The 24948-nt window shown below is 39.6% G+C and overlaps 1 protein-coding gene across 3 annotated transcripts in view; it reads right to left on the reverse strand.

Annotated features, from left to right (window-relative positions):
- Window positions 1-4093: 4093 nt before the first annotated feature.
- COL12A1 (collagen type XII alpha 1 chain) overlaps window positions 4094-24948 on the reverse strand; it is a 114372-nt gene continuing 93517 nt past the window's right edge. For 2 of the 3 annotated variants that reach the window (XM_087443784.1, XM_087443783.1), the window contains 13 exons: window positions 24510-24596; window positions 23021-23074; window positions 21613-21708; window positions 20362-20415; window positions 19974-20027; window positions 16212-16265; window positions 14703-14774; window positions 11472-11507; window positions 11298-11364; window positions 10051-10239; window positions 9028-9096; window positions 7351-7521; window positions 5901-6319 (listed from right to left, as the gene is read on the reverse strand). In XM_087443784.1, the coding sequence (XP_087299910.1) occupies window positions 6309-6319; window positions 7351-7521; window positions 9028-9096; window positions 10051-10239; window positions 11298-11364; window positions 11472-11507; window positions 14703-14774; window positions 16212-16265; window positions 19974-20027; window positions 20362-20415; window positions 21613-21708; window positions 23021-23074; window positions 24510-24596 (1014 nt within the window). In that variant the 3' untranslated portion in view covers window positions 5901-6308. Of the gene's footprint in view, window positions 5131-5900; window positions 6320-7350; window positions 7522-9027; window positions 9097-10050; window positions 10240-11297; window positions 11365-11471; window positions 11508-14702; window positions 14775-16211; window positions 16266-19973; window positions 20028-20361; window positions 20416-21612; window positions 21709-23020; window positions 23075-24509; window positions 24597-24948 lie in introns of those variants that run through there. The other variant, XM_087443785.1, reaches the window with a different exon arrangement.

The following is a 24948-nucleotide window of genomic DNA, read 5'->3' on the forward strand; positions in this document are numbered from 1 at the left end:
GCTAAAGAAAAATAAAACTAGCTTTGTACACCTTGGAGTTCAGGCTGTTCAATAAACTGGGTATGTTACCAAGACATGGAATCCAAGCTAGATAACAGCAAGTGAAGACAAGGAGGAGCTGATGGATAGGAAGAACATAGAAGATTCACTGCGTAGAGTGTCATGATGAAGCTGAAAACAGTTGCAGGGGGTTACTCGAGTAGATGAGCTGGAAACCCAGAATAATGGAGTGTCTAAATTAGTGATTTCAAAGTAGTGGCAGTTTGTAATGAATGCAAGTTCAAGTGAAGTCCTTGGAGAGACTGAGTAGCTGAGGTTGAGTAAAAGAAAAGGTCTTTGAAGATAAGAACGTCAAATAACTGAGAGAATGTTGGATTTGTCATCCAACATGGATGTTTAAGTCACCCCAGGAGATGGCAGATATTGGGTTGCATAAAAGTACTGAGGGCCACATACTAAAGCCTCTACTGAATGGGGTGGAGTAACCACGAGGCAAATAAATGATAGTGATGGGGAGTTGTGTATGAGCCTCCAATGATAAAGGCCTTTGATAGAAGGAAGAATTATTGGTCTGGAAACAGTGCTGAGGAATGAGGAAGACATGTCCCCACCCACCAACTCTGGGGGGCATAGACAGTCTCTGCAGTGTCTTCAGGATTAAGCAGGAGGTGCTGGGGTTGTTCACTAAAGAGGCTGAGCGTTTGGGAGAGTTTGTTAATAATGGAATGGGAATTCCAAATGGTCCATTGGAAAGCTGGTGATAAGGAGGAATAGGAAATTAGCAGACAGAGTCAACATTTGCAGAGAAATCTGTATACCACTCAAAGAATGCTGAGCAGGGGACATGATATGGTCAGGTTTGCATTTTAGATAAACCACTCTGGCATCTGTGTGGAAGACTTGAGGGGGGGCCAAGGCTACAGGGAGGGAGATCGTTTAAAAGGCTGCTATTTTAGTCATGACAAGAAACCCCAAGGGGCCAAAATTGAGTAGTAACAACAGGATGATTGAGATATATGTGAGAGCTCAATCAGTTAGACTTGACTGATTAGATGTGAGAAGTGAAAGAAGGAAGAGCTTACAATGACTCTCAAATTTCTAGCCTGAAGAACTTCGTGGTTGGTGGGGACAAAGAAGGAAAATCAGATTTATGGGGAGATATGTTCAGATTTGGACATTGCGTCGAAGACTAAAGCCCTGAGTTAACCCCCAGTATGCATTTCCCTTCTTACATTGTAATAGAGTAGCTAATTTTAGTTTGGCACATGGCCACCCAAAATAAAGGTAACATTTCACACTTATAGCTAGATACAGCCAAATGACTAAGTTCTGGATAATGGTATGCAAAATAAATTTGTTATTATAATATAAGTTATGTTTGCAACTTCCAGCAAGGGTCCTTAAAGTAGGGGTGGGTTTCTTCACTCCTTCCTCCTTCCTATAGGGGAAGATGGAGATAATAGCTAGAGTTCTGTTAACCATCTTGGACCATCAGGTTAACTCGGCCACGGAAACCACAAACAGCAGAGCAGCAAGACAGAAAGAGCCTGGGTCTTTGACTTCCTAAAAATGAGAAATAAAGAAATCTCTTCTTGTTTAAGCCACTGTTACTTGGTGGCTGTCTGTTACTCACAGCTGAAAATAATCCTAATAAATACCAGATGTGTTAAATTTGAGGCATCTGTGGAACTTCAAGGAGAGAGACACACTTGGATATACTGATAGGGAACCAGGCACGAGAGCACAGTTGGAGACAGGGTCTGTAAGTGACCACATAGAGGCCATTCCCTGCAAGCAAATCCACATGATTTTCCCATAGCCTTCAGTAACCTGGATCAAAGAGTTACAAATTTAATAAATGTTCACTTAGACATTCACATCTAAATTCATTTTCTAACCACAAGTATAAGGTGACTTAGGGATCAATATTAATTTGCATTTAAAAGATTGTCTTTCAAAATAAAAGATTTACAACAGCTATTCTTTGTATAATTGGCTACTCTCTATAAGGCACTCAGACCACATGAGGACAGTATAATCAATACCCCTTTTATTATGGAGAAATTATGACTAAAACCAAATGAGGAATAATTTTATGTGCCAAATACAGTGCAATGGATATAATAAATAATAAATACTTAGGAATAATCACATTGATCCTATTTGTACCAAAAATAAAATGTAAGTTTGAGCAACTGCAAAGGCAGCATAATTCTTTGTAGACTCAAAAACAGATGCTCACAAATCTAAGAAAATATACATGCAGCCACCTATTAAGCTTGCTAAATTGTGAATCCCATTGTACAAAATACTCAGAAATTAGGATCAATGTAAATACTATTTTTATTTTATTTTATTTTTGTGAGGAAGATTAGCCCTGAGCTAACATCCGATGCCAATCCTCTTCTGTTACCTGAGGAAGACCGGCCCTGGGCTAACATCTGTGCCCATCTTCCTCTAATTTATATGGGACGCCACCACAGCATCCTGACAAGCGGTGCGTCTGTGCGCACCCAGGATCCGACCCTGCAAACCCCGGGCCACTGAAGGGGAGCGCGAGCACTTAACCGCTACGCCACGGGGCCCGCCCCTACACGCTACTTTTAAATTTTGAAACCTTTCCCACTGTAGACCTCATTGGAAACTACAACCCCTTCCCCCAGTTATTTCAGCCTAATTTCTTAAAATTAAAAGCCCTAGCTTCAAATATAAGAAAAAGTGTTTCAAGTTGTTCTGTATTCTCCCTAAGAAAGTTTGAATAAATAAATCAGCACCTACATGTTTGATTTTGTGGGGTTTTACCATTAGTTTTTAAACCCAGGCTATCTGACCTCTTCTCCCTATAGCTTGTCAGTATACACTCAATCAGAGGTTACAAAAATAATTTTAACATAAGATTCAGCAAACTTAATTAAGGAAGAAGTATACTATGAAAATAAAAATCATAACATGCATCTCAGCTAGTTATTAATTTTGTGCTTATCCCCTGGTTAGGACTGCCTTAGCCCCTCGTCCCCTCAGCACAAACTAGAAGGCAGTGAATGAGCGCCCTGCCCACATCAAGAATCAAACCCACATCTAGCGTGTAAGAGAAGCTGGAATTCCTTCGTGCCTCAAATCCACGTGGCCCTGGGACCCAGCTCGGTCAGTGACGATCTGAACTGAACCCATCTTCAGGCTCCTGACACAGAGGCTCTTCATTAAGGAGCATCGGAAACCCAAATGAATCAGAAATTAATCAAAATAAATTCATAGAACCTGGAGGTTTGAAAGCTCTGGCCCTGAGAGTAAGTGTTCCCAGGAAGGGAGAGGAGGGAAAGGAGAGCGTCTGGTGATCAACTAGGTTAAGAACCACAAGACATAGAGTCTTAGTCTTGTTCTGATACGACTTAGCTGAGTCTCTTTCTTCCTATGAAAGCAAAGAATTGGACTGGGATGATCTCAGTGGTTTCTTCTAACTTTAAAAAGGTATGTATTGGGAATTACAGTGAATGCTATGAATTTAGCAATCTGCTTAAAGCCCCCTGAACATAATACTTTCATTTATTGTCTATTCTTTTTGATCTTGGTCTCCAGGAAATATTTAACTCAGATGTTTTGCTCTGGAGAAAAGTTTCTATCACTGCTTCTCTCTCTACATTGTTTTCTTTGATATTTAGAATGATATTATTGCGTTGGTAAAACTGCAAAAGGAAAGTGTCACTAAATGTAAAAATTTCCATTAAGGAATTTTCCTTTTTGCAATTAAACATGCTATTGGGTAAAGTATGGTATAGGAAAGTGATGAAATGCATATGAAATCATGTGGGTTGTCAGAGGTTATTTGCTTGTTTGGGGTCTCCTAGGATACCTAGCTGTTTTTCCACCAACCCACACGTCCTTGACATTCCTATAAAGCCTTTGGAATCTGCTGAGCTTTTTAAGGCTCCCACTGCTCTGTTTTATGACTTCAAAATATCATTAAAAATCTAGTTATTTAGCATAATTTGATAGTACTAGCAAGATTTGTAACCGTATCCAAGGATATGAATTTGTTTGTTGTAACGACCGCCTGAACAGTCCAAAAGGCCATTCAAAGAAAAAACATGCCATGTCAAATTTTCAGTAGTTTTATTGAAAAATGCCTCTTTTGTTTCAGAAATAAATAATATAAGGCAGTGAAATTCACAATCTGCAGTTAAAATATAAAAGCAGCAATTCTATGTTCATAGTCTTGCAAACATTTTCCAACTGCTTTTGATAACTAAGAAACATTATGTTCTGGAAAAAAAAAGTTCATACTAAATATACAACACAAACATGCAATTCCATCTCTGCAGAATAATCTGCAATTTGGCATAAATGTTAGTGTGTCTAAAAGAAGGAGGTTTAAGGCATTATGGAACTGTGTATCCAGTTGATACAATAATTTCAGCTAAATGGCTTAAGGTCTGTGGTTGTTAGAGAAGATGTCTAAGAGCATTCTATGCCCTAATGTATAACAGAAGATAAAGAGAAAGATAAATATTTGCAATGGAGTTGACTTTTCCCTCCTTTTTGATTTTAGGAGGGGAATTATTTGGTGGTGTAATTGAATTGCAAATAAGTATTGGAAAAGATAAACTGCCCTCTGAAAATATACAGTCCTTCTGGGTTCCAGGACTTACTGCTTAACCTAAGAGTGTCACGGAGGCTGCCCGCTGTGCTAGCTAAAGGCACAAGGCACGTTCTCTCCTTGCAGCTTTTGTGAACAAAGTATTGTCCCAGCGTTTCAAGAGCAAAGGCAAAGATGTCTACAGACTGCATGCAGCAAGCTAGGCTTCCTACAGAAACAAGGTTCCCTACAGTCAGAAAGGTACTCTTGGATGAAGCAACGCCGGAAGAAACATGGAGATAAGACGTACACTGCTCTATCTGACCTGTAAATGAGAATCCCAACACCTCCCCCAGCCTGGCAGGCCGCGCGGCCTCAGATTCACTGCCCGGGGCTGCGGGGCAGGGCGCGCCGCCAGCGCGCGTGGGGAGGATGCTCGTCCGCAGGCTCGTCGGCGCCGTAGTCCTCGTACTCGTCCGCCGTCCGCTCGGGCTCCACCGGCACGATGAAGGGCTCGCGCTCAGGCAGGTAGGCCCCGCCCTCGGGCACGTAGGGCTCTGTCCGATTCAACATTACAGTTATGGCATGATTTGGAAGGCACACACACAGCAAAGCTATATCATCACCCAAGGTGATGGCGCTCCAGTCGTCATCTCGTAACTCTAAATAGGTAAGTTACAATGCTCTGATGACTTCCATTTGCAGAGAGAATTTGGTGATGATCAAATAATGAAATGGCACGTTTTTTTACCCTTCAAAGATCCAGCGGTAGATACAATCATTGCACAAATACCTGGGAAGGGTCAGAGGCTGGGCCAAAGCACTGTAAACGCAGAACCCAGGGAGGATTTTTGCAAATCCCCAAGTAACTGTTCGCGACTTCAGACTCCTCAATTCAAAGAACAATTTGGAAAGATGAGGAGGTGAGAGGAAGTTTAATTGGCTCCTAGAAACTGCACTCTGGAGGTGAGAATCAGCTCTCACCAGGTAATATACAGTACATGACATTTTCTGTGGCTCTCTCCCCCACAGACTGAGTTACAGCTGGTGGGGGAGGAGCACCAGTGTCTACAGAGAGACAGGAAGAAACACGGTGATTGTAAAACTTTGGTTTGGAAATCGCAATTACAAAACCCAAATGAGAGTACACGTACAAAAAATAATACTAACAAGACACATGCCCTGAATCAGACACGTCGCTAACAAGCAAGAGATGAGGCGCTTCCATTCGGTGTTATTCCGGCATAGAGCAAGCAGCAGGCTTTGATGCAGAAGCTTGCGGTAGAACTGTTAAGTGATTTTAGTGGACAGGATCACATACAAATCATTTACAAGCCACAATTAGTTTATTATTTACATAAGACATTTCTCTTGAACCAGGTTAATTGTTTTTCTCAAAATGGCATAATCTCGGCTGGTTAGTAGTTTTATTATGCGCCTCTTTCACAACCGAGGCTCCTCATGGCTGTGTTTGCACTTTTTTGTTTTAACAATATTTATCTACATTATTACTGAAATGCATCAAGCTTATAAACTAACACCACTGCTTTTGTCTCATTCAAGTTAGTGTCAAGAGTCTCCACCCTCCTTTGCGATGTCGACCCGGTTCATTAACCATATCTGTGGTGAGATTTCCATACAGACTCATTTCCTAATAAGCACGTGCGCAAACATCTCAGAAACAGGATTTTCATGTATTCAAACTGTAAGCAGCACTGGCGACTTAGAAAATTTGTTAGCCGGAACCTGAAACAGGTCAAAGATGATAGTGTTTAAAAGTTGAATTACTATGCAAAAAATATATATACACATCCATCTAAGTATCTAATGGTTAAAGTATATATATATATATATATATCCATATATTTCCAGTTATTCACACATACCATAAGGCAGAGGTAATTTAAATTTATTTTATGAAGAATTAAATTGTAATTTTGTGAATGGGTTGCATGAGAAATTTACATTAAGATTCATTACTACTTTTGGTCATATGTAAGTAGGCACATAAATATATAGATATATAGATATTTAGGTATTCAACTACTCATGCACTATTTGCTAGTAGCCAACCATATCAAACAGCAGTATCATTTTTAAAACTTGCAAGATGCTTGAGGGTGCGCTGCTGAAAAGGTCACTGCTGACCACAGCATGACTTTCTTATTTCCAGACCAGCATATCTCCTTGGTCCCCACATTCCCCAAAATCAGGCATAAGAGACTTCTGCCCTCTATAATTGTCAAACACTAGAATTTCACTACCAACTCTTTAAAACAAATCAAGTCCTAGATCTTATAAATATTAATTCCATGGACAGTGTGAGACAGTGAATTATTTTTAGTTGTCTGCACCATGTTATCAAATAGTTTGCCTATGCATTAGATTCCCAAAACAATTTTTTTATATATATTCTTGACACTCTACAATTGTATTCAACAAATCCCTATTCCCAGCCTTTAGGTTAAAAAAAAAAAAAAATTCAATTGGTAGCATTCTTTGAACTCCCAAGAGAAATACAGAGAGGTTTATGATGTCATTTGGTAAATGCAAAAGTACAGGAAGGAAGAGAATACAATTATTCAACTCCTAACAGTGAAATAATGGTTTATGCTTTGAGAGAGAACACTATTACTACATAATCAAAACACGCAAATGAAAGAGTTGATATCTTCAAGAACTTCTCGCATCAACCTTCCTTCCATCCTAGGAAACTTTATTTCCATCACGGTTCTGTACTTCAGGGGAATTGGGTGCCTACAGTGGCAACAACGTACCTGGGTAGCCTTGCCCGTTGTACGGGATGCTGGCGCACTGGGACGAGTCACAGTACCCAGGAGGACCCGGGGGGCCTCGGACACCTGCGTTCCCAGGACGACCAGGGGGGCCAGGGGGACCTCTGGAACCTGTGGACCCTGGTGGACCCGTTCTGGATTCTCCTTGTGGACCTAGTGCAGGGTTAAAACAGATATTTCCTCTCTTGTTAAGTACATCTCCCGAGGCGGTCAACAATACTTTGGCACCTCCACTGCCTCAAGACTAGACAATTCACTAGTGTGTGGTAAGAAAATATTTCCTTAAGAAACCACCAATATGAACCGAAGTGTGGAACCTTCTTACCAGTGATTCATCAAGAGTTAATGTCAGAAATCCAACTACTTTAATGGTTTTATTCAAAGAAAACTGACTTAGCAAGAATTAAGCCAACTGAAGGCATCAGTGAGTTCTCTGGTTTGTCCCACTCTCACGGAGGTAAGACCACCTGAAGGGAGTGGCTACAGCAGCTGCCTTAGACTCCAGGGACAGGGAGTGCTGCTCCACACCTCAGACTCTGGGAAGCCATGTCACGTCTGGAGCAAGCAATACTCACTGGTGGGCAACATAAACGTAAGGATTTAACCACTAGGGCTGATCTTGCTTGCAAGGGTCTCATGGACCTTATAATGAAGGAAAAAAATTCATTTTCAATCTAGTAAACAAAATGCATTAAAAAACTGGACGATCTTTATACAATGGAATACTACTCAGCCATAAAAAACACAAAATCGTCCCACTTGCAACAACATTGAATGGACCTTGAGGGTCTTATGTTGAGTGAGAGAAGCCAGACAGAGAAAGACAAACACGTATGATTCACTCATATGTGGAAGATTAACTTATGAACAGAGAGAACAGTTTAGCGGTTACCAGAGAGAAGGGGGCTGGAGAGTGGGCATAAGGGGTAAAGGGGCACATTTATATGGTGACTGACAAATAACGTACAACTGAAATTTCACAATGTTATAAACTACTACGACACCAATAAGAAAAAAGCCTCCTGCATGCAAGCATTTCACTCTCATATGAAAGAAAACACTGGAGAATGTAGTTTTTATTGTTTCTTTTGTTTTATGTTAGATCCTATAAAATCAAGATACTTTAAAAACACTTTATTTGGTTAAACAGGAATATAAAATAATATGTTTAGAAATATATTCAATAAAGGTAAAAATATTTCCTGTTATTCTTAAAAAAAAAAAACTGGATGATGATTATTTCTTTTAAAACATCAATAAAGAACCTATGAATGAAACCTTGCAACGCTTCAGGCTTTTTAGTGAGACTGTATTTCTCAGTCCACCACAACAGCTTGAAGAAACAGGAAATGACACCATCCTTCAAGGCTATGAGGCCAAACAAAACAAATAGGAATTCCATAAAAAAGGAAATAGCAACCCTCTATGTCACTGAAACACATTCCCTCATATAGTAAATGCTTAATAGAACACATTCAAACATTTTTTAAACAAAGAGAACATAAAAATGAGGAGATTATGCAAGTTGCACTTCCTGCTAAAATATATTCCATGATGTAGGCATGCCTGAAGCTAACAGGATGAGGTTGGGACTCTCCCGGGGCTTGTAGGCTCTCCATATTTATGCCATGTGCTTATCTGATACTCTAGCAAACCTACCTGGGGGGCCAGGCGGCCCTCGTGGTCCTGGAGAGCCAACACCCCTCTCACCTTTCTCTCCCGGCAAACCTAAGGGAGGACAGAAAGAGAAGACATGGGGAAAATGATCTGGAAGCACATCGTTTTCATCTTAACTGATAATAAACTTGATTCAAGTAATTCATCTCCCTTACTGAAAGCAGAACCTAATTTTTCACAGAAGTTTACTCTTTAAGCCAAATTCTTTCTAGACACTTGTGTAATTCCAGATTCATGGCCAAGAAACATATCTGGCTACAAGTCAGGGGAAAAATTATTTGAAGAAAACAACCATGTCTAATGGATTTTTTTAGAAACAGTAATTAAGAACAGAAATTTTGAATAAATAGTTATAACTCATTGAAAAACATCTTAAAGGTATCTTATCTTTAGTAGCTCTATTAATACAGTATGCAAATCATCAGAATTATAGAAATATCTAAGTTTTCTCCAGAGTAACTACTACTTTGACAAAAGCAAGTACCCAAAGTCCTGAAACATCTGGAATCAGAGAATCCTATTTTTCTTCTTTTCCTTCAATTACACTTATCTACCACGAAACTAAAGCCAAACAAACGCATAAGACCAGTGCCAGGCGCTGAATAAAGGAACCAAAAGAATTTGGATCTAAAACTGTAGGGCCGCTGAAGTATATTCAGTTGCTGCCCAACTCTCGCCAGTCACAACAATTAATAAGCTTTTGGTGCCTGGTATAGTTTGCCAAGATATAGTTTTTCCTGTTAGCAACAACAATCAGAAAACAGCATTATTTTTACTGAGATCTCCTGACAAAATCTTCCTGTTTTCTAAGATATGGATCTCTATGGCCTGCAGCTGCCTCAGGAGGAAGACAGGTTCACGGACACTGCTCTTCTGGGGCCGTCCAAACAAGACGCGTTCAAGTAGTTTGCCAAGTTCAGTCTCCCACGTGCTTTTCAACCTGACCCAGCCCCTACACTTGCAGATTTCTTCCTCTATCCCCATGCAGCAGCCAGAAATGCCTACCTCGTTCACCCTGGGGTCCCTGCATCCCTGGTGTGCCAGGGAAGCCTGGCCGCCCCCCAGGTCCTGGTTCTCCTCTGGCTCCCGAGCTGCCAGGGGGGCCTGGGGGACCCGGGGGTCCTGGCTGGTTGCGATTGGAGTGGTAATCATTTGGAATCTGATTCAGCATCTGATTGAATCTGCTCATCTGACCTACAGATAGAAATAAGACGTGTTAGTTAGTAAGAAACCCAACAAGGGAGGGATGAGAGTGTGAAACTGTTTTCTCTTGGTGCCTAGTAACACCCATCTCTATGCCCCCCTTCCAGGAAACATTCTAATTAGAATCCTAAGAATAAAATAAAACCCTCCAGCCATCCAGGACAAAAGGATCCCTGATAAACAATTGTCTCCACAAGCATTACTGTAAACATAAAAGAGTCATAGAAGTTTCATATGGCTCCCATATAAAGTTCTGAGGCTGGCCAGAACCTTTTTTAAATTAAGAAATTATACTATTTCTGTGTGTACCTAAGGCAATGATAATCAGACCTTAGTGTAAATTGGAGTTGCCTGTGGGATACGTTGAAAAACAGAGATTTCTGGGCCTCCGCTCCAAAAACAATGACTCATCAGGTTTAGGGTGTGGCCCAGGAACCTGCATTTCTAACCAGCACCACAGGTGACTCTCATGCAGGTGTTCCTCAGGACCATGCTTCAGAAACACTAAGACTTCTGCAAGAGGGAACCCTGAGTTGAAAGCCACACTCGGTTCGCAGGCACCGAGCTTGATTACTTAATAGGCCTCATGGAAGAAGAAGGAGTCTGTGAAAAATGAGGCAATAAAACGGTCCCCACCAAAATGGACTTTCTATGATCAAATTAATCTTGGTGGGCTCCTTCCACACAGTCATAGAATAACTTAAGGTCATAACTTAAATGATTCAATGTTTGCTGATTCTATATATATTCAAATGAAGACTGCTAAAAATCCTAATGTGGAAACCTTTCTAAAGTATGATTTTGTATCAGACCAAATATAAGGCTAACAGGCTATTATTTTACCTTGGGTTATTATTTTATCTTAATGACAATCATTAAAATACCATTAGCTTTACCTAACCAGATACAAAACTGACAATGTATAAAAATAAGAGATCACCAAAAATTGAATAGAAACATATATCTTAGAAACTTTATGACTCACACGCTGCATTTTCCTGCAATTAATTAAAAAACCATTCATACATTAAAAAGAAAAGAAATTTTACCACTTATCAATTGTTCACAGACTTGTCTTGCAACTGCTCGCATCATGTTCTGGGAAGCCATGTCTCCCTTGTTAATTAAATCAATGAGAATCATTAGCATATTATCTCTGTAGTTTCAGACTTCAATGTTTAACACACAAAATAAATGTAAGTCAAATTTTAAGAAATACATACTCTATCGCCTTTCTCTCCTTTCAATCCAGATGGACCCTGAAATATAAGAATTTCATATATTAGAAACTCACAAAAATGGTCTAAAATGATCCATGAATGGACATGATAACAAAAGACAGCAAGGTCAGCTTCCTAACAAATTAGCAAAATGACACTTCACATTTATACCCATGTTACTCACATTTTGCTTGTCTGTAAAAAGGAATCTAATCTCTTTGTCTCTGTCTCCCTCTCAAAAGCACATGTCCTCCAAAGTAGTCCTGAGATGTGAGTTTTATGATCACGAATTTAGAAGTTATGTACTATGTGTGCATTTTATGATGACATTCACAATACAGGCCTGGAACTGAAATACATATGAGAATGGCCCCTTGTACCATCACACTTTCATTTACGTCTCCATGGCTGGGTAGCTCAGCTGGTTATTCTGGATTGTCCATGAGGTTAATCTTGGTTCAGTTCTAGTAAGAAACAGTGGCCTTTTTGTCAATTCCCTAACTAAATATATATCTCTAACTTCTTCCAATGATTTTTTGTGCATTGGGTGTAAAAGGAACCACATGTCTCCCTTATTAATAACTCAATCCAAATGGCAGTCTCACATCCAAATGCAACTGCACAATATCTGTCTCTACTCTGTCAGGCCTCTCACCGGCATGAGAGGATCTTGAAAAAGTTTTCCTTATGGTACAAAAAGTTTTTGTCTTCTAGTAATGTATTTCTAGGCTGCCAACTGCTATCATGGAAGGAACATCCAAACCATTGACAAATCTGATATTCATATAATATCCCAAACCAAACCACTTCTTACAGTCTCCACACTATTTGCCTGAACTACTCCAATATCCTCTTAACTGGTCTCCCTACTTCCTGTTTTGCCCCTGTAGAGTCTATTCTCCTCACAGAAGCCAGAGCGATATTTTTCAAAGGAAAATTAGATCACGTCACTCTTTTTGGCTCCAAGGGCTTCCCATCACACTTAGAACAAAATAAGAATTCCTTACCCTGGGCTAGATGGTCCACATGATCACCTCAACCCAGCTCTCTGATCTCCTCTCTCTTCCTCTCCCTTCCCTCTTTTCACTTCGGGTACTGGGCCTCTCTGATGATCCTTCACGTGCCAGATTCACTCCTCATTCAGGGCTTTTGTTCATGCTGGTCCCACTGCCTGGAACCCTCTTCCCACAGATCTTCAAGCAGCTTGCCCCCTCACTTCATTCCAGTGTCACCTCCTCAGACAGGCTCTCTGGGTATTGTATCTAAAATAGCCACCTTCCCACCACCACAATAACTCCCTAACCCCTTCCTCTGTTTCTTTTTTCTTCATATCACTTATCATCACCAGAAAGTATATTTTCTCTTCACATGTCTTTGGTCTATGTCCCCTGCTAGAATCTCCATGAGGGAAGGAGTTGTCGCAGACCCTAGAACACTGGCCAGCAATCAGGCACTAAACAAATAGGTGTTGAGTAAATGAATAAAAATGTTCCACAAGCAGTTCCTGAAAACAGCCACAATACAACATCAGGTGTTATAAGTTAGCAAGAAGATATCAGCTGGTTACAAGAGCTAATGATAAGCTAAGAGTGACTGAGCCAGGCTCTCTGCTAAGACCTTTATACACCCATCTGCTGGTTTGGGTTTGAGCAATTAAAGGTAAGCCAGAATCAAGGAGAAAAGGAGGGGCAATTTACCCTTAGAAGGATGAGGAAGATAAAGAGAAAAAAGGGGGTAGATGAGGTCCAAATAAATGTTACCAAATTATAATCATAAGAAAAACTGGAGTTTGGCTCTCCCTTTGCCAAAAGTACTAGACTCATATGGAAATACTATTATTATTTAGTTTGGAGCCTTTTGTAAATTGCAGGAAATTTTTTTTTTACATTTACTATTACTTTGATTGTATGTATTTTTAATTTACTGCCACTCTGAGATTGTTCTAGCACATATGATTTGTAGAGATCATCTTTATTGCCAGTATCTAGAGATCACATTCAAGTAAAGGAAGTAGAAGTTTCTAGCTGCAGCCATCAATTACATCAGTAATATTCTTATGTAAGACTCTATTTCAGTCACAGTAAAATGAAATAGAATTCTGAATGGGTAGAAAAGTTCCATGTACTTTAACAGCTCTTGTGAAGTTTATGCCATGATTCATTGGAGAAAAGAGAGTAATAAAGTCATGTGCTAGGATACACACAGATTATAAAGTATATCAGGAGTCCTTTCATCTTTACGCTGCTTTGCTTAATTTTATGTAAACATAGAAGGCAGGCTGTGTCATAAAGATTCTACCCTAAGTTTGTTTGGCATTAAAAATTTTTTTAAACTTGGGTTTATGTAACTTGGACAATACTTAAGAAAAGGGAAGCTCTGTCCAGAGAACAGCCCTGATAGATTTGTGTCATCGCTATAGTTGGACATAATTATCTTTAAGGTTTTTTTACATTTTTATATCAGAATTCTATTCAGACAAAAAAAACTGCTTAAAGTAAATTCACGCTTCATACATACAAATCAGGAAGAGCTTGTAAAGAAGAATACGAAGCCCAACAGTCATATATACAGTCATACACCCACAAATACTTCTGGATATTTTAGGAACTTCAAACTCACTTTTGGAGATACTAATCTGAAAATACCAGATATGCATAATATCATCTCAACTATTATTTTAACCAAAACATCTGACTAAAAGAAAGTTGAACTGAATGTAAATTGGAGCAGGGCAGTAATAAAAGAGTAAAATAGTGGATGAGATAAATCCTTTTCATTCTGGGACTCATGTTCGAGCATCCTCAACGAATGAGAAAAGAACACAGGGCCTGTCTGGAGGAGCCTGACAGACAGTGAGTGGCACGGGCACAGCATGATGGAGGTGCCGCGCTGTCATCGTGTGTGCCCTGTCCTAAGCAGCACACCACGCCTAAATACAACCATCATCCTGCTGACCCAGCTCGCAGTGTTTATACGGTGCAGAAATATGTGTCTTGGCTCATAATCCCATTCTCCTTTTAAAGAAACTCTATGACCACAATTTCCATCCCGGAATATTATAACTCAGAGAGTAAAACTTTAGAACTAGTACCAAGTTAAATCCATGGGTTTAGCATAGTTTCAACAAATGCTTCAAACACATGACAGCAGAGATAACGCAAACACGCCCGAGCCCTGCAGTCTCTTCTCTTCGCGGTCCCAGTGAAGGGCTCGCCGTGCTAGCTGTTCTCTTACCGGTCTGCCGTGGTCTCCGGGTTTGCCTGGCTTCCCACTTGGTCCCGTGACTCCCGGAGAGCCTGGGCTTCCCTGCAACACACAGGCCGAGGATCGGGGGTTATGATGAAAGAAAAATCCCATCCAAAGTAAACTAACAAAGCAGGGCCAGTTTTAAAGGCTTTTAAAAGAAACAGCACATAATCACATATTAAGGAAGAGTCAAATCAAATTTTAAGATAACATGAGGGAAAAAAATCTTGAAAATTCCTCTTCAATCTTTATGGACTACACTATATAGTTCTAAAACATATTTTGAAACCTTTTGAAAAATACATACATATATATAATTAGTTTCACAATTCAGACTGTCATCCTAGGAAATTGGTTACAAAGTGAGTTTGCAGACAGCAATTCCTGCCTTTTAATTTATTTCTATTACAAAACCAGAGAACCCATCAAAAGACAGGAGTGAAAACTCCAGCTGGGAAAGAAATTAAGAAGGTGGCTGGCTTTGTGCTCTGCTGGGCACACTGTGGCGAAGGGCCCCCTGTCTGCTGGGCGCTGTGCTCTCAGCCCACAACTTGCCTCCTTTTGGGCGCACTCTCCACACTTCCATTCTCTTCTATCACACCAGCACCCTTCCCCCCAGCAAAATCGTGGGAATTTCTCCCTGCTGCTTTCCACACAGCTTCAAGACAGGTTAGCCATGTTTTGAGTAGAATATTTATAATATCTGCCAGCCAATACATTATGTTCTGAAGCTCAAAATTTCCTTAAAACGGAATCATCAGATTTTGTAAAACAATCCTTTACTTCATCAATTATGCAAATTTTAAGCTCTGTAATAAACATTTAAAATGAAAGTTTACTATACATTGTAAACTCTCCTTTACCTAAGAACTATAAATAAAATATAAATAAAATTATTTTAACATATGCTCTCAAGTCTTCATATCCTGCCATAGACATGAAGAGTATCCATCACCTCAAACAATTTAATTGTGATCTCACCTGGATGCAGGTATACTGATGCCATTTTCAATATCATTGGCTTCAGTATTTTCCCCAAAGATCTTAATTAGAAAACCTACTTGGGTAAAACTTACTTCCTCAGAATGATTGACAGCAGTTCAGTAATAAAGGGCCTTATAATTAAACATCATAGACCACAGATTTTTAAAATTCTAGAACAGGAATTAACCAGTGAGGTCATAAAACCCTGGTGTCATAAAACCCTCAATGTGGGGATGGAAAGAACTGCGGCACTAACCACCTAGATGCCAAGTTAGTTAAGGATATTTTTTCAACTATAACTTGATTAAAACAGAAAGACTCTGTATTTTAATACATCTGTCTTCTCTAGTCCATTTTGACTTAGGAAAATAAAAGCAAACAGCTCCCTCAACGGTGTACCCCACAGCACAGATGGAATGTGCCTCAAAGGTCACGTCAGCAGGCTTTTCCCTCAATAATGGGGGCAGGGGGTTTACGGTGGGGAGACAACAGTGTAACCCATTCCATTCTTACCGGTGGCCCAGGGGGACCCCTGGGTCCCATTGCACCATCTTTTCCAGTAAAGCCCTATTGTAAAAATGAAATTAATTACGGTTAGTGAAATAATGACCAAGTGAAAAGGGAAGACAATAAACAGGCTGCTAAGAGTGAAGGATGAGGGATTTAACCCAATTACAGGTGACCTTTCAATATAAAAACAAATACACACAAGAAAATGCTTTCAAACTTGTTATAACTTTTACTGATAATTAATTTCTATATTCATTCATTTATATAGTTATAAATAAAGTTATTTTAAGAGTCAAACTACTCGAAAGAGGGCAGATTCCTTTTATGAAGATACTAGCTTTTGCCTTCAGAAGAGTGTAAAGAAGTCCAAAGGGATACTAACCCCTTCTGCTGAGAAGCCAATGTCCACAAACCAGCCCAGGAAAGATCAAGGGATGAGAGGGATGTGGGTGAGAAAAGCACAAGATGTCATCAAGGATGAGGGAGGGGCCCATCACCTGATTAGAAAACTCCCTTTCTTGCTTCCTAAGCAATGACCAGACAGCCAGGGCAGGACTATTGATGTCTCCACTTCTGGTGAATTTCTCTTCTCCCTCCCAAAAAAGAGGTGAAGCTGTCTTAACTGCCCACCATTTGAAAGAAAGGAAATCCTCAATCCTCAGTTAATTGTTTTAGTGGCCTGTCTCTCCTCATCTCATCTCACATAAAGGCCAGACCCGCACAGGTGTTAAGTTGACTGGGAAGGAGAGACGGGCCCCAGGAGCACCTCGCGTCTCTGCGCAGGCTCGCCCTGGCTCTCCGGCTCTCCAAACAGTGCCAAGTGACCTCCGCCTGGAATGAGTCACTCTGCTACCCAATCAGCACTCATCCCAGAAGCAGACCTCTGAAACTCAGCCGAGGATTTCTGAGTCAGGTCATTTCTTATGATTGCTGCATTCCTCTGTCAACGGACACTTTTGTCTCATTTTCTGCAGAGAGGAAGAATGATAATCTCATCCATATTCTTGGATTCTAGCAAAAATGAAGAACATTTGGATCACTGCCTGTGTAAGTATCCATACTTCCATTGATTTTACAACAGAGGAAGTTTAAATTATTTGTTTAAAATTGTGTTAAAAATACACCACCCCTCCAAAAACCTTTTTTGTCAGAAACTTATAGTGATAAAGATTTCAGACTGGTTTCTGGAAGATCTAGGCCTGCTTAACAGAAAACAGACTCCAAGTTCATCTGATGTAACATCAACATTGCTTCTTAGAGCCACTTAGGAAGCCAAACTGCTCTGGTGATATTTCGTGGACAGTTTGAATGGCATTTCTTCCATCTAAATTTCTCCAACTGCTATATAGGACATTTTTTTTAGGTATCATATTTCTGAATAATTCTCCTTCAGTCAGTCTAAGAACTTCCTAATCAACCATTTTCTTTTTTTTTCCAGCTTTATTGAGGCATAACTGGTAAATAAAAAATGTATATGTTTACAGTGTACAACTTGATGTTTTGATATACATATACATTGTAAAATGACCACACTTAAGATAATTAACATATCCATCATCTCATATACTTATTTTTCGAGTGTGGCGAGAACATTTAAGATCTACTCTATTAGCAAATTTCAAGTCTACAATATAGTATTATTAACTATAGTCACCATGCTGTCCATTAGATCTCCAGAACTTATTTATCCTGCAGAACTGAAACTTTGTCCACCATTCTCCTCTCCGCTTCCACAAGTTCAGCTTCTTTGGATTCCATACATAAGTGAGATCGTGCAGTAGTCATCTTTCTGTGCTTGGCTTATTTCACTTAGCGTAATGTCTTTCAGGTTCAAGATTCATCCATGTTGTTGCAAATGACAGTATTTCCTTCTTTTTTAAGACTGAATAACAGTCCATTATGTATATATATGTGATTTTCTTCATCCATTCATCCATCGATGGACACTTAGGTCTGATCAACCATTTTCTTTTAGGAGAAACATATATCTAAGTTGAGGTGAAGAGGATTTTATTCTGACGTCCTCAGAAGGGCTACCCCCTGAGCCATCTGCAGAACTGTATGCTATAATTTTATTTTATTCTCCATTTTCAAAGCTGCCACAGTTCTTGCTGCTACCCCCCATGTGAAGGTGGCTGAGGAGACCTATGGTTGTTTTCATAGATACACGTGTATTAGACACCTGTACAGGTGGTTCTTTTGCTACTTTCTAACAGTCCCCAAAGCTATGCCTCATTTTGAAAATCATCTATGTTGAAGACAACCCAGGCATCCTGTTCCTACCAACTCCATCTTGGTCACAAGTCTTCCTTCCTCTCCAAGGTCCTTGGGCTTGCTCTCCTGAGTTTTCTTCTCTTTTCTTCCACCACAGGGTTCAAGTTTCCTTCTCTTTTCTTTAAGCTGAGATGCCTGTCACCAAAGTCTAACTTTCCAAAGTCATTCACGTTCCATCAGCTGTGGTGCACCCTACTTTCAGCATTAGTGGAAGGAAACTGGGTGGTAGGCGGTGGACAGGCTGTGAGGGAAAGAAGGGAATGAGTCCTGAAAAGTTTCCTTCCCTCAACCCGGGAGACCTGGGTCCCTCACCTCAAAGTTGGATTCACAGATTAGAATTGAGAGTGGAAAAGCACAGTCCTTCTCCCTCCCTCATTTTTCAGAGAAGCAGTGATGGTGGCAATGGCTGCCTGACCACCAGTTCAGAAAGAGGATATTGACGGATGTGCACCAGTAGCCCCGGTGTCTGTGCGAGGCCCACAACGGGCGAGTGTGATGGGCCCAACAAGGCTTCAGTAGTAGCAGCAACAAGCGAGTCAGCCCGTCATCGCTTCTCGATTACAGTATTTTGAGTTTGTTTTCTAATTGAATAGACTGATTTGTCACCCTTGCAATCTCACTATTGTCCTTTATTGTGAAATGAGAAGTCAAGAAACTAAAGTGCCAGTCTCAAAAGAGTCAGAAGAATGTATATATATAAGATCCTGTTGCTAGTCATATATTTTAACTTGATTGATTAGTCAGAATAGAGACTACTCTCAGACTGTTCTCTGAACCAGAAGATGCTGAAAAGTCATTAGTTCCTTGGTTCTGAGCAACTCTAAAATCGCTTATTAAAGCATTCATGGCCTCCTATGAAACCAAATGTCTATAACTAGAGCATAAAGGCCATGTTCACTATGCTTCTTCTATGTCCTAGAAAAGATTGGGTTTCCTGTACTGATTTCATCATAAGTCAAGAGCAGACCTGAAAGCTGCCACAAATGATCAAAATCCCTGCTAAGTACCAGTTGTCTATCCCATCACTGAGGCCTGTGCATGATATTTGAGATGGCCGAGAAGTTGTGGAAAAGATGCCCTGACTTCAAAGAAAATGCGACGGAAATAAGACTACTCTCAGAATTACATAACAGCTGCCTCATAACAAAGATTTTAATTTTAGGATTTAAAACAATTTGCTAGAATCCTTGAATCTCTTTCTAATCAGCTAAAATTCCTTTTATGGACTTCTTTTTCTGAATATGATAAAAAATAAGAAATGTTCCCCAAATTAAAATTTCAAGGACTTGCCTAAAGTCCTACCATTTTGTTTCATAGACCTGGAGATTGATCTGGTGTTGGCTGGCCCACTGATAGTAGCTTTTCAGCCTTCCCCGAGGTATGAGCTCTGCATTTCCAGCCACGCAAACTGAATTGTGGAGGGTTCTTCATTAATAGGCAACAATGTGATATCATTTCCAATATCATTATAGCCTGCCCAAGAAAACTTACTCTATCTCCTGGGGGTCCCATTGGTCCTGGTGGGCCAGGTAATCCTGGGGTTCCCTACACAAAAGGAAACAAACAAGTGAAACACTGTAATATACTTCCTTGGGGGGAAAGATGCTCATTATTCTCCAAAATGTTTGGGGGAATAAAAGTTCAGGAGGCTCTGAAGAGAAACAGAAAACCAGAACCAAGCACAGTCCAGCCATATAGTAGATGCTCAGTCAACAAGCTGGTACCTGGAGTGAACAGCACATGCTTAAAAGGCTAAGACCAGGTAGGAAATGGATATAATGTGAAGCATGCTGCTTAACCTCAGCTCACCTTCTGAGGCACTACAGAGGCACCTCGCACTTGACAAGTGAAGGAAAAGGCAAGTTCAAGAACAACTCACTGTTCGGCCTGGAAGTCCTGGCTCTCCAGCATCACCTTTCATCCCTTGGCGACCCTAGAGCAAACAACAGGAAAACAGTTCTCCGGAATTTTACAGAGATTAAGTGCAAAGGGAAGACATGATTCATTTCTGAAATCTCCATCACTTCATAAATCCAATGTAAGCATATTGTTGAAGGTAGATGAATAAATCATATTTTGAATTGATGCTCACTTTTTAAACTACAAATGGTATGTTATAGTTTCCATTTAAAATGTTATGTGACAATTTTATATAATTATGGGATAATGTACCTACTTTAAAAGAACCTAGTTTAACATAAGAGATTTTCATAGAAATAAAATTTGAAGACAAAAAATTATTTTTTTATTTAATTTGGTGCTAATTTTAATAGAAAGATATTCAATGAAATGTTGTAACAATTTTGGCCTTTATAACTACATGCTAGAAGACACTGTTACAAAGACAAAGCTGAATTAATCAGAACCGATAAATTTTATTTAATAGTAAGAAAAGGTAGAAGCCTCTACAACTCCCTTTTGGACCCAAGAAGCTAAAAGTAGACACATTCAACACTTTTGAGCAAGAAAGTCCTATTCCTTCATATGTCTCATTTCAAGCTATAACTGATAGAGATTTTTTTCCTCTAAATGCCAAAATAATGCATCTATCCTCTATTATGGCATCTTAAAAGGAAGCTTAGACTTAAATTTAAGAATTATGCAGTTACTGTATCTTATTCATACACTATATTTGTTTTATCTTAAGGTATAGAAAAAAGTTAGCAATTAAATAAAATATGATCCTTAAAAGGTAAAACACCTTTTATAACTTCAGATTAGCATTTGGAACAAAAGTTAAACTTTTTATTAAAAATTTTTTAAAGAAGTAATGACCTAGATAAATAATACCAACTTGCTTGAGGTCATAAGTGTTAGAAAAGGACCCCAGGGCTGCCCCAGATTAGCAGCAGCTTCACAGCGTTCAGGATGTTGAAGGATTTATGTATTACTTATAAAAAAATGTTTGAAAGGTCAAATAAGTAGCAATAATTTTTTCTACACAGTTATATATTGTTACATGCACTATTTACATATCTGAAGGTTTAGTCACAGGAAGCCATCTCAATGACTAATGTTGTTGAGTTCCCTGAGAAAACACTTGAGTTTGGCAAAATATAGTAAAAAATGTTCCAGTTAAACTCAGTGTTAATCCACCATCCTCATTTAATACAGAAAGCCTTGTGCTTACTTGTTCTCCCGGAATAGAGAGTCCGTTGGGTCCCTGGGGGCCTGGTGGACCCTGGGGGCCTGGAGGACCTGTATCTCCACGAGGGCCAGGGGGCCCCTAAAATACACAAGACAGAAACAACCACAAAGTCATGAAATGCCCTTCTAGTGCTAGCATCCAATCAGAAACTTGTCTTCATAACTCTAAGACTCCAATCATGTAATCTTTGCAAACATTTTGGAAATCTATACATCTGTAAAAGTATTTATTGGGGCTAGCCCCGTCACCTAGTAGTTAAGTTTGGTGCACTCCACTTTGGGGGCCTGGGTTCAGTTCCTGGGCACAGACCTGCACCACTCCTCAGCAGCCATGCTGTGGGAGTATCCCACATACAAAATAGAGCAAGATTGGCACAGATGTTAGCTCAGGGCAAATATTCCTCAAGCAAAAAGAGAAAGATTGGCAATGGATATTAGCTCAGGGCAAATCTTCCTCAGAAAAAAAAAAAGTATTTATTAATGCTACTCTTTTCATCCCTTTACTACTCATTAAAAGAACAACTGGAAAGTGCAATAAATTCACAAGACACTTAAATTTCCAAAAGTCTTATTAGAAGTGGATTTTTAAAGGAAGTAAAATACATTGAATATAATATATTCATATATTTAAATTCATAGATTCATATGAGATCAAAGGTCAAATTTCTTGGATTTGATTTATTTTAAGCTAATCCTGATTTCTCTTGGACTTGGGTTTATTTCTGGGACTAACATATATATAAATCAGGCACGGAAAGTCCACTGAGTAGATACTCTATGGTGGAGCTTCCTTGCAATGTGTCAAGGTAGAAAAGACAGACCTGGGTTAGCATTCTAGCCTCACCTTTCCTAACTGGATTAGCTCATTATTAGTGATATTATGACAAAAACTACACATTATCTTCATAATATATTCTCCTAAGAAGTTTGAGCTGTTTATGGAAAATTGGTATGGAACTGGTAGAAGGGGCCGATGACCCCGAATGAACACACATGTAGCCACTCAGCTTTCTCTGAGGTGAGTGTAAAAGAGCAGCAGAACCGCTCCCACCCTCTCAAGCTCTCTCGTAGGACTCTGCTCCCGGTGGGGTCTTCCACTAGCGGCCGGGTCACCCCCGCTGCTTCCCCATTTTGCAGCAGAGCCCTTAGGTTCTTCTGCAGATTTCCCATGTGCGATTCCTACAGCAGTGAGAACCCTTGAACATTTCTTTCTCTGGCTAGTCTAATCCACCATTTTGACATCCAGAGACAAGACAGAGATAATCATATTGCCTAAGGCACACTAAACTTGAATTAACTTGCTCAAGGTCACATACCCCCTTAGTGTAAATTTGAAAAACCAGACTTCAACATACAGGTGAAAATTTAAATGCACTATCAAATATACTTACAATTGCCCCACTGATACCTCTTTCACCTCTGGGACCCTTAGCACCTGGTCCTCCCTAAAACATATAGTAAGAGCACATTTTAGGGGGAACATAAGGAAAGTAGGAAGAAGTTGATATATAAAAATTGCTTCAAGAAGCAGTGCATTCTCCAGACAATTAACACTTCCACAGTTACTTACAAAATATTGAGGCAAATATTTCATGTCACACAAATATGTGGGGAAAGAGAATTTCAAAACTTTGTATGTTCTAAGTGTCTCATTTTTACATTCTGAACTTTTCTTAATTGTTAGCAAATTTTGAGGTTCATTTGAAAATTTGAGGTTTACGGGAAAAAGCTAGCATGACAAATACAGTAAGAGGAAAAATCTGTTTTGGAATATGAATGCATTCTTCAGGGAAAATGATATGCAAAAAGAAGAATATCTTGAATCTCTCAGAATCTTAGAACATGTAGTTTAGTAACAGGAATTCAGAGACCACCGAACATAGAAGAATAAATATGCTAATGACATCTACTAACATTATCTGACGATTAGAGAAAAAAATCCCTACTTCTCAAAAACATCTGAGTCCCATCCAAGATATACTTATAATTACAAATATAAATCAGTTGTCACTGTTAATAAAAATAAATGATGGTAATTCCAGTGACATTTTGATTCTGTATATGAGAAGGTCATTTGTAATTAACCTAAAATCAATTTACATTATTTGCTATGAGTCAAGTATAGTAAAATTTGGTGTTCTGAGAATCTCTAAGCCATTCCTGTGTTAATTAACCACTTTCTTAAAATCGGCCAATAGGGCTTAGAGGCATCACTTCCATTCCACAAAACCAGCCCAGGCCAGATGTTGGACTAACCAAATCAAGGGGTTCCACATTGATTGACGAGATCGATCTCTGCACCCTTCAATGTTTTGCCTTGCACTTTCTTGGTCTCCCCTCCCCCCATGAATAGACCTGGTCATAGTCTTCTCACTCAAGTTATTCCGAACCCCAACACTTTCACCCAGAGTTTGTGATAGCATCACATGTAAATTATCCTCTGTATATGTTATTCTCAGAATATGTCTGCTGCATAAGGTACATGTATCTTCGGTTCTGAACAAACTGTTCTTGGGTCAGCCTCTCAACCCTGGCTCCATAACATACATACAAGGAGATTTCAGGAGATGGAAGGAATTTTCAAAATCACTTGATTACAGATGGAAACCCCGATTCACATCTTAAAGAGAAAAGCTCTTGAATACTGGCCGATATCATTTGTGCCTGCAGGGCTGGAGAAATGTTTAAATGTGTTCAAATTTTCTTCTTTACTCCATTCCAGATCTCAAAACATACTACAAAAATCGTCTGCAACGTAGCTTGCTCTGTCCTAGAAAACATGGATGGCTGAAAACATTTTATGCACTACATCCCGGCAAAAGGATGATCACTCCAAAGATTTAACGGGAAAAACTGGAAGGACCGTTTCCGTTTCCTCACCGCAGGGCCCGGGGGTCCCGGAGGTCCGACACTGTCCTGCGTACATGTGCAAGCATTTGGAAGAGCAGGGCATTTCACTTCATCTCTCTGAAATTTTAAAAAGAATGTTTACCTATGAATTGAGGATAAAAATAACTTCCCACCCACCACTCCACTTATGTATCTTATGTATACAAGGAAATCTGTGTCCCAGCTTGAAGAAATAATTTTTAGTTATCATTACAAATAATCTTACTTTGAATCTTGCTTTGCTCCTTTATGTCTTTATGTTTTACTTTAGGAAACTTCACATAACAAAGAATTATTTACAAAACCACCACCAAGACCACTGGTAATTTAATCCAATTTTCTCTAATCTGGTGTTAGAGAAATGCTGAGTATCTCATATGTCATCGATGCCCATTTCATTCAGAACAAAATCTGAAATCCTTTCCATGGC

Source organism: Ceratotherium simum, chromosome 19, assembly GCF_057802395.1.
Source record: "Ceratotherium simum simum isolate JZ-2026a chromosome 19, ASM5780239v1, whole genome shotgun sequence".
NCBI lineage: Eukaryota > Metazoa > Chordata > Mammalia > Perissodactyla > Rhinocerotidae > Ceratotherium > Ceratotherium simum.